This window comes from Opisthorchis viverrini (genome assembly GCF_000715545.1).
Source record: "Opisthorchis viverrini unplaced genomic scaffold opera_v5_78, whole genome shotgun sequence".
In the NCBI taxonomy this organism is placed as follows: domain Eukaryota; kingdom Metazoa; phylum Platyhelminthes; class Trematoda; order Opisthorchiida; family Opisthorchiidae; genus Opisthorchis; species Opisthorchis viverrini.
The window spans coordinates 1542643-1551696 of NW_008751734.1; the positions used below are offsets into that span (position 1 = coordinate 1542643).

At 42.8% G+C, this 9054-nt stretch overlaps 1 protein-coding gene across 1 annotated transcript; it reads left to right on the forward strand.

Annotated features, from left to right (window-relative positions):
• Positions 1-444: 444 nt before the first annotated feature.
• On the forward strand, positions 445-6794 carry T265_04641 (hypothetical protein; the record flags this gene model as incomplete). Its single annotated transcript, XM_009169423.1, has 2 exons — positions 445-483; positions 6516-6794. The coding sequence occupies 2 exons, from the start codon at positions 445-447 to the stop codon at positions 6792-6794; spliced, it is 318 nt and encodes a 105-aa protein (XP_009167687.1).
• Positions 6795-9054: the final 2260 nt, after the last annotated feature.

Below are 9054 nucleotides of genomic sequence, written 5' to 3' on the forward strand. Positions count from 1 at the left end.
GTCGAATCGAACAACTGAAGACGTCTTAGTTCCGCTGCTCGAATAGGCCAAGTCTGTCCGGAGATCTTTTACGAACACACTGTGCAGCTTTCCCTTTTGCATTTTTGAATTGGCTTACTAGAGAAACGATTACACTGTTCTTTGCCGGTGCCAGTTAAACTGTGGAACAGTGTTGCCTGTTTTCTGTGTAAACAAATTTCATCTTCGCTATCGATTGGAAGTTGGCAAGGAAGCCAATTTCGACCGTTTTACAGAAGCGTCATCTTAGAAATAGTAGCAACTTTCGCATGACGCTAAACGCAAAGTATTTACACATAAGCCGTTTACTAACAATGGCATTGTTTCAACTGTTTTGTCACGCGTCACGCGAGTTCAATTCACTGTAGGACGATAAAGGAATCATTTGCTATTCACGTCTAGCATATATGGATGATCTGGTTAAATATGACCAAGGGATTTCGTCTGAATCGTTCTTCGATCCAAGTTAGAGAATTTAGGTATAGTGCTTTCACACTATCAGGAAGGTCAGATTCCTGAATGTAACATCAGAACGCCCGAAACCTACTGCTCCACCAAAATCTCAACAGGAAAGCCGGTAAGCATGCAGGCCAGTCAATGGCTCAGTCAATTCAGCAAAAACCGATGAGTCCTCATGCACACCACAGAAGTGCAACCGAATGTGATCAGCGTTCAGGCTTTTCACAGAGACACGATCGATGTCGATGGGTGCTCACTAACGCCTATCAGACAGCCTGGATCTATGTCTGAAAGTCCCCCTTAAATGGCGTGCGGCCGTTGTAACTTTTACTCTCGCACTCGCTTGTTCGGAATATAGCTGTTGTGTTCCCTTCTGTGATTCTTTTTTCCGGCAACTAGGCAATGGAGCGGGTCAGCAGCAGATACCACAGATTTACAAATCAGCGGATATAACACACATTTTTTCCGGTATTGAGGAAATTCCATCACACCAATCGGTCCTAGAAAGGATTGTGTTTCGTGTTTGTTAGTGGCAGTGTGGTTTAGGGTTCGATAGCGGAAAGCTTTTAATCAGAGCAGCTTGCGAGTAAACCCGAAAAATCCTCCTGATATCTCAGCATCTATCGCATATCGTCCGGGAGCTAACTGACCACATCATGTCTTTATGAGTTAGCATGTTTCAATCCAGGCATCATAGATTCTTCAGACGACTCTCAGTTGATCTTCAGTTTCCCAGTATACTTCATTGATTATCGTGGCAACAGCCCCGGTCAATGGTGGTTTGTTTCGACATCAGATCTTCCGATTTCCCGTAGAAATGCACCTCCGTCAGGAAGAAAATCTTGTTTCACGGAGCAGTCTTCTACCTACTAGCATATAATTTAGTGGGATTGGCCGACTGATACTGGTGTAATTGATACCTGATTGTTTTCAGGGACTGCCTAGGTCAGGTGAGCACAGATTGAGTACAAAATCACTTTGTGCTTTTCCATTTAACAGACTCATTGTACTATGCATTGTCACGTGCAAGGTTTTACAACTGTATGGATTTCTGATAGTTTGTGTTGCATTGTTCATCCCTTCATTGTGTGAGTGCAATTCCTCTGTGCAAAAAAGTGGAAAAGCACTATACAGTCGTTTCATCTCTAGCTGGGGATGAGGACAAGTTCTAGGGAGAAATTGAGACCTCCCGTTTAGTAGTAGTAAAATATATCTTTCGGTCATGAGCGGCTGATCAGCAGTATGACTAACTCTTAATTAGATAGGGTAAAAAGCTACAGTAAAATTAGCTCCCTAGTTCCAATCAGCTTCTTGCGCCCAACACATTGAAAATCTTTTCTATAGAGGAGAATGTCGGTAGCTAGGTGGCGTAAGATGGTCGTTAGCTTGTTCGCTGAGCTGGGCAATTTGGTTGCAAACGTTTCATTACCAATCGAGGTGACATCATCAGTGCGTAGTTGTGCGTAGCGGTGGGTTAGTGGTTGTGCACAACATTGAAAATCTTTTTCAACTTTTTGTTAGAACGGATGTAGTTCAGGCAAGATACATTCTTAAAATATTTGGCTACCGAAATCATATAATGTTCGTTTTCGACTCAGTTCAAGTTGGAAACTGATAAACAGTACGGTAGGTGAATTCGGGCGAGGCCGAGGAATGCTGAGCCTAGTCTGTGATTCCTGTGTATGTGTGCAGTGGGACCACAAAAGTACAACACTTACCGCCTAAATTTAAGACAGGTACTTTCATATTCCAACACCCTAGACATCATTATCACTTAAATCATCTTCGTCGTCCTTATCGTCGCCTCCCGTATGATTGCCACCGCCGTCATCATCACCGTCTCCATCATTGTCACCAGCAGGTGGAGCATCGTCGACATCCTTATCGTCAGCACCATCACAATCATCACTCTCAATAGGACTGTTGAGTTACCTGCTTGACTCGTTGAAAAGTCATCCGTACCAAGGGCAGTACAGTCCCACGGTTAGGTGTTTTAAAAAAATTAACGAATAGTTTTGCCCGAATTGGAGTCTCCAGTCAAAATTGGCCGAACCGTCCGAATGCGCACGGAAACTCCATCTGAATAACGAGTCCAAAGATGAGCACTGTACGTCATCCTCATTGCAATTAACAAATAGAACCACGTAGAAACAGATGGAATGAAATTTTGCTGTTTCGCAGAAGGCTGCCTACCGACCAATAAGCAAGATTTGAACAACGAAATTCGTCATCGGCCACTATATGGTCGACATCCATTCTGGTTTGCAGTTTTTGCCTGACGTTTGAGCTTGAATTCTGTACGAATTGTTCCTGAGCTCCGAGGTCAGGTTCGCGCAGTCCAATATTCTGCACACAACCTCGCTACGAACGAGATTCTGAGGGGAGTCAATCCAATGCGTAGAAAATGAAATGTGACTTAACCTTTCAAAATGAATCGTGTTCATGAAGTTCCATCAGACAGTCGCCCGCTTGTACAACCAATGTATGAAGCCTTGTATGGGCATTCAAGTAAGCATGACAGTGAAAATTTGTCTTCTAGTCACGTGTACACGATGAACTTTGAATCGAAATGTGATCATAAATTTTCTGACGAGTAGATCGTTTCTAATACTTGTTCGGAGCCTTCGTGGGCCGCGGGGCGAAAACGGGTTCTGCTAAACCGGTGCTAATCTCATCCTGGATTTTTCTGTACAAAGAAAACTTGAATAGGCTGTCTGATCGTTTAAGCTGGCCTTCCGACGTGTCCCTTGTCAAATAATAATTGTTTTACGCGTCAGATATTGTGTAATATTGTTGTGTCTTTCTCAAAGCAGCAAAGCTCCGAAAAAGCCTGTACTAGTGCAGGACTAAGTCACTGGAAAACCAGTGATAGCTCGGGAGTCATAGGAAATATGAACAACGTCAAGTATTGTCCTGTACGCTGAATTTCATCCCGAAAAATAATAAATAATAAATAATAAAAATAAAAATAAATGAAATGAAATGAAAATAAATATAAATATATAAATAAATTTAAAAAATAAAATAAAATAAATGTTTAATAAATACAGGTATAATGTTTTGGACCCATGGGTTGAGCCCATCTGAGACCATTACCAAGAAGTTGACAAACTTAAAAATTAGATTTGGATTCGCGATACCCATGACGATCGTCACAATTCTGCGTTTTATGACTTGAAAATCCAAAACTCAGAATTTTCGGAATGAAGTTAGGCTCTTTGGACAGCACCCTTGTTCCCAAAGAGGTCCTGTCCGAAGATGGGTTCAAGCAGGGACTTTGGTGAGTGAAAGTCAAAAGATATCACATCAGAGTTCATTAGCTAAAAATTGGATCCGAGAAACTCTTGGTATTAAAGCGTCCGAAACTATCACAGAGTGGCAGACTTATTAGCCTGTCGTATCTAAGTCTGCTCATAAGCCAGCTAGAAAACCATGATTTCTCAAAGTTTAGGAAGGTAGACATTCCTCGCCTCGTGATTGGTACTGCCTAATGGATGACTATGAGACGATATGGCGTAAAATTACGCAACAGGTTTAAGGATGAAAGTCTGTTTTTGCCCATCATCTTTTTGCAGCGATTTAATGCGTGTTGATCGTACTGTGCACTGCTCTAAAACACCCCGTTTTACGGGCTTTGACTACCGTCTAATTGTATACGCAGAGTAAGGAAGCAATCGAGCGGCTGCGTATTTACTGGGAAATTTTATCCTCTCTTCTTGGTGAACGTGCTCCTTGGGGAATAACTGACGGTCTCAAGACACAGCCCAAACAGAAAAGACTTTGTGTGTATGTGTCACATCAAACACATGCCAGGTGAACCGGTAAGATGTGCGCAAGCACCCCAGGGTGAGATAAACTATGCTAAACACCAGAAGGATCGGAACATGAATATAGATAAATAAACGTAATCCGTCAACCGATTCAGAATGAGGCGACGACCGCTTTTTCCGTCTGCGCTATTTTATGGGGCGCTTAACATGATTTATCTCGTAAGGTAGTTCTTGAACGGTTGTTTTTCGTGAAAGGACTTCGTAAGTCCTCAGAATGCTTGGTTTTCACACACATCAACGGCTGAGATGGAAACACAAACGTTTGGCAGGTAGATGGGATGGTGAATGAGTCGATAAGACCGGGAAAAGTCACATTAGGAGAAGACAACCAAGTTCAAGTTATATTTTGGTTCAATGTATGAAATAAGGATGACTAGGATCCGTTGGGAACAACGGACCTCAAATAAGGAGATAATCATGGTGAGCTGTCCAAGAGGCGACTGTTTCCAATTGCATCCGAACTTTTTTCCGACCACTTTTATGACGGAACATACTACTCACAAGGTCGTTGAAAATCTGCATCCATCTTGGGGGCACTTTTCCCCAGTCCTCATCTATCTTGTGTTCTACTGGAACCCAGATCGGACACAGCTTACAAAAGACACGCTTTTGTAAATCAGTTCGTTTTTCACGTGGACCATCGGGCCCCAACTGAATCTCTTGTTTGCGTTAATCTTCAGGATGCGTTCAGGTAAAGTGTAGGGTTGACGAAAGCTCGGAAAATGCTGAAAAGCGAGAAGGACGAAAGTGGTCGTACACTGTCAGCATTGTGAGCAATGTTCCACCAAGAAAATATGCACGGTTGTCTAGGCGACAGTGGATCGGTCATGAAAAACTCTTAGTAAATCGTAGTCATGTGCGAATTCAACAAAATCTGAACCAGAGCACAATGTTGCCTCACTTCCTACTAATTTCAAATTCAGTAGTATTGGTCCAAGAGATACACCCTCGGTCTCTCAAACTGGACTACCAAGATTCTGGATGACAACATACAGCCCATCCTGTTCACTGAAGTGGGAGTACTCTTGAAATCCACGAGCAGTGCGTGCAACCAGTGGTTCTGATTTTTATTGTTGCTCGCACGCTGTAACGGTAAAGTCATTTGCACTGCATGTGCCTTGGATTCTGCCCAGGGGTCTCTTCCTCCTGCCTATCAGCCTTTCAGTCTGTTGAGTAGGATGCCCATCGGTATTTTGCCTGCAGTGCAGAGTCTATTGATTCCATCCATATAACTTTAGACTAACTGAAGACTAGGCCGTCTGAACCTTTTGTTCATCGGTTTTGTAGAGCTCCATGGGATTTCGTGGGATAGCGTCAGTATGTATGCGACTGGACTTTCAATCTGACATTTCGCTTGCGCTGCATAAAAATACCAAATAATAGGAAGGAAGTGTAAACCTGTCCAAGCTTTCGCTGCCCAACTACAGTGCTGTATGATGGAAGAACGAACGCCAAAGTTTTCTCCAAGCTCAAAAAAAGAAAATTCGAGATGCAAGGGTGAATCGTGGATCTTCCAAACAACTGAGTTGAGCTCGCTGGAGCTTGAATGCACTGCCAAACAAGCAAGCTTTTGAAAAAAACGAATTTCTGAGTGCCGCTCGGTATAAAGCGGTACTTCACTTCTGGACTAGGTTTACCAGTTACCTCCTATCTCTCAAAATTTGCAGATTTTCCCAACTATTTAGTGTAACAATTTAATAATGTTTTAACAACGTACATTGCAGCCGAATTGTAACCAAGCACACATGGACGCATTTTAACCTTTTGCACTTTTGCTATTAGATAAGGTACAACTCTGGACAGTCATTTAGCGCTCTATGTACCCAATCCACCTTTTTAACCTATTGAGTTCGGCTCAATCCGTAGTCCCTCGGATTTCACGTCCATTTTTCAAGTGTTGGAGGGAATATCACAGGCCATTACGCAAAAGATTCAGTCAAAGCTTCTCTTAGAAGCTCTGGGACCAGTGGGCCTCACTCGCTATCGATGTCCGCTCAGACACGATCGATCTGTATAAGGTCACGCTGTTTAAGGGTATCGATCGCAGGCTAGTTTTACGGGTAGCAATGTTTCGCACGTTGTCATCAAGTGATAGTTCCGTGGATCTGTACATTTAGTTTTACCGTTCCATTGGTTTATATTTTCCCGGTCTTGCTACTCAATCTAAACTTTTGTGTTGGCGACTGATAGACAAGACAGTTTTTTTAGAAAAAACATATAAGGAGTGACGGTCACAAAACCGTGAGTATTTTGGCATGCAGCTTCGAGACATTTTGCGACCTGCTTCAGACATGTCTTTCTAAACCGACTGGTCAAATGCAGTCATACTTGAACACAAATTGGACTGTTTTCGAGAAATACACTCATTTGCAAATCAATTTGGTTTCCAAGAGAGACCAAACTGAATCTCTGGTTTATGATGTTCTACAACTGAATGTGCCGCACACAGGCCGCCTCACGACTGAGTTGGCACGATATTCAGGATAAAGCAGTAAATTTTCATGAAGGAAACTACTCACAAGGTTGCTGAAAACTCTTCGACTGCCCACGACCGGTTTCGCCCTTGTTGGGGCCCATCAGGTAGGCTCAGTCCCCGAGTTTCCATCAAACTTATGTTCTACTTGAACACAAATTGGACTGTTTTCGAGAAATACACTCATTTGCAAATCAATTTGGTTTCCACGAGAGACCAAACTGAATCTCTGGTTTATGATGTTCTACAACTGAATGTGCCGCACACAGGCCGCCTCACGACTGAGTTGGCACGATATTCAGGATAAAGCAGTAAATTTTCATGAAGGAAACTACTCACAAGGTTGCTGAAAACTCTTCGACTGCCCACGACCGGTTTCGCCCTTGTTGGGGCCCATCAGGTAGGCTCAGTCCCCGAGTTTCCATCAAACTTATGTTCTACTTGAACACAAATTGGACTGTTTTCGAGAAATACACTCATTTGCAAATCAATTTGGTTTCCACGAGAGACCAAACTGAATCTCTGGTTTATGATGTTCTACAACTGAATGTGCCGCACACAGGCCGCCTCACGACTGAGTTGGCACGATATTCAGGATAAAGCAGTAAATTTTCATGAAGGAAACTACTCACAAGGTTGCTGAAAACTCTTCGATTTGCAAATGAGTGTATTTCTTGAAAGTTTTCAGTACTAAGAGGCGTTCGAAAACTCCGGTCATCTGACGTGCGAAGGTCAGGCAGCATCTGACTCCTCATACCTGTCCAGGTAAGGGTTAACAACTCAGCCATCTGTGTGGTTGGATCTCGACAACTTATAGCTGATTCAAAGTGTTTGCCAAGTTAACGGTAATCATGACGCTAACCTGATTTGGGTCTCCTCACGGGTTTACCAGTCACAAGGTCAAAAGCGATAAAATTCAACCAGTTGCAGTGAAGCAGAGGTATGGGAGAGATAGGATATTCCATCTAATCACCAAGGTCCACTGTACTGGAGACAGTGAACGAAGCTAGTGTGTGCACAAATTTGCACAAATCTCACGATATCACATCGTCTGAACACTTTAATCCTAATTTCCTAGTGATTTTTAAGCTATTCGAAACGTTGCGTGTCGATTAGTGATATCATCTGGGTCGTTATGATTCTTGAGTTGAACCTCACATTCGGGCATTGTTCTTCAGTAGGCTGGAACACAGATTGGAGCTTGTACCTGTCAAGGCCTGTTAAAGCCTTCGGAAGTTGTCTCAACTAACGACTGAGGTTTCCGCTGTTCTTGGACTTAGGAGGTTCTGTGGATGACTCTGTCCCATTTCTGGGTGGCAGGCGTCAAAATTCTCAGTAACATTTTGTAAGGAAATTGGAAGAGCAAATTGTGGATACTGAATTGCTGACTAAGCACCTGGCATTCTTCCAGGCTGGAATAGGTCTTTAAGTAAGTGTTGTTCAAATTACACGTCGACCTTTGGGAGAAGTGCGTCGAATCGCGAAATAAAGAAAGTAGAATAATTGGCCGGTCGGCCTTTGAAAGAGATTTACATTCAATAAAATCCACTATATGTCAGAGGTTTTGGAAGGTTACACAGACAAAATAACCAACCAATCAGACTAACAATTGACCTCAGTGAAACTTCACCTCGTAACGCGTTTGAATCGAAGAGACTCAGGAGTCTATGACCAGCACAGTCTGTCGAAAATCATGCAACATGATTTTGTATTCCCTAGCGATTTTTAGGATCATCTTGAGGCTGAAGCTTTCGGATAGCCAAACCCGTTTGGAAGTAAATTTCCTGCCGTACAGCATAAGCCCATAGGTTCATGCTTTGAAGCTAAATGTTGAAACAGAAAGCAAAGATGAAGTCAACGCCATTCTACTTATGGAAAGCGCCCATTTGCACATATTATGGAAAATACAATGCGACCAATATTGCTCATACAAAGTAAGACAGAGTCTCGGCTGGTATTGACAAACTTGATGAGACCCCGAGTTTCGGTCCACATCATCTTCTTGGACTCACATTTGACGAAGGACTTGCATATACTTCAGCCGGATCTCTTCCTTTGCAATATCCTTCAACTAGGTTGGTAGCAGAAAGAAGGTTTCACATTTCTGACAGTTACAACAGTCGAGATGTCGCAGTATATTCCCTTCACCGAAATCTAATCTTCAGATCCTAAAATGCCGACACCACACAACCGGTTTCGACCTTCTAACATCTTTCGTCGAACAGTATTGTAAGTGAGAGATTCAACTTAGGTTCATCTGAGTTTACTAAGTAG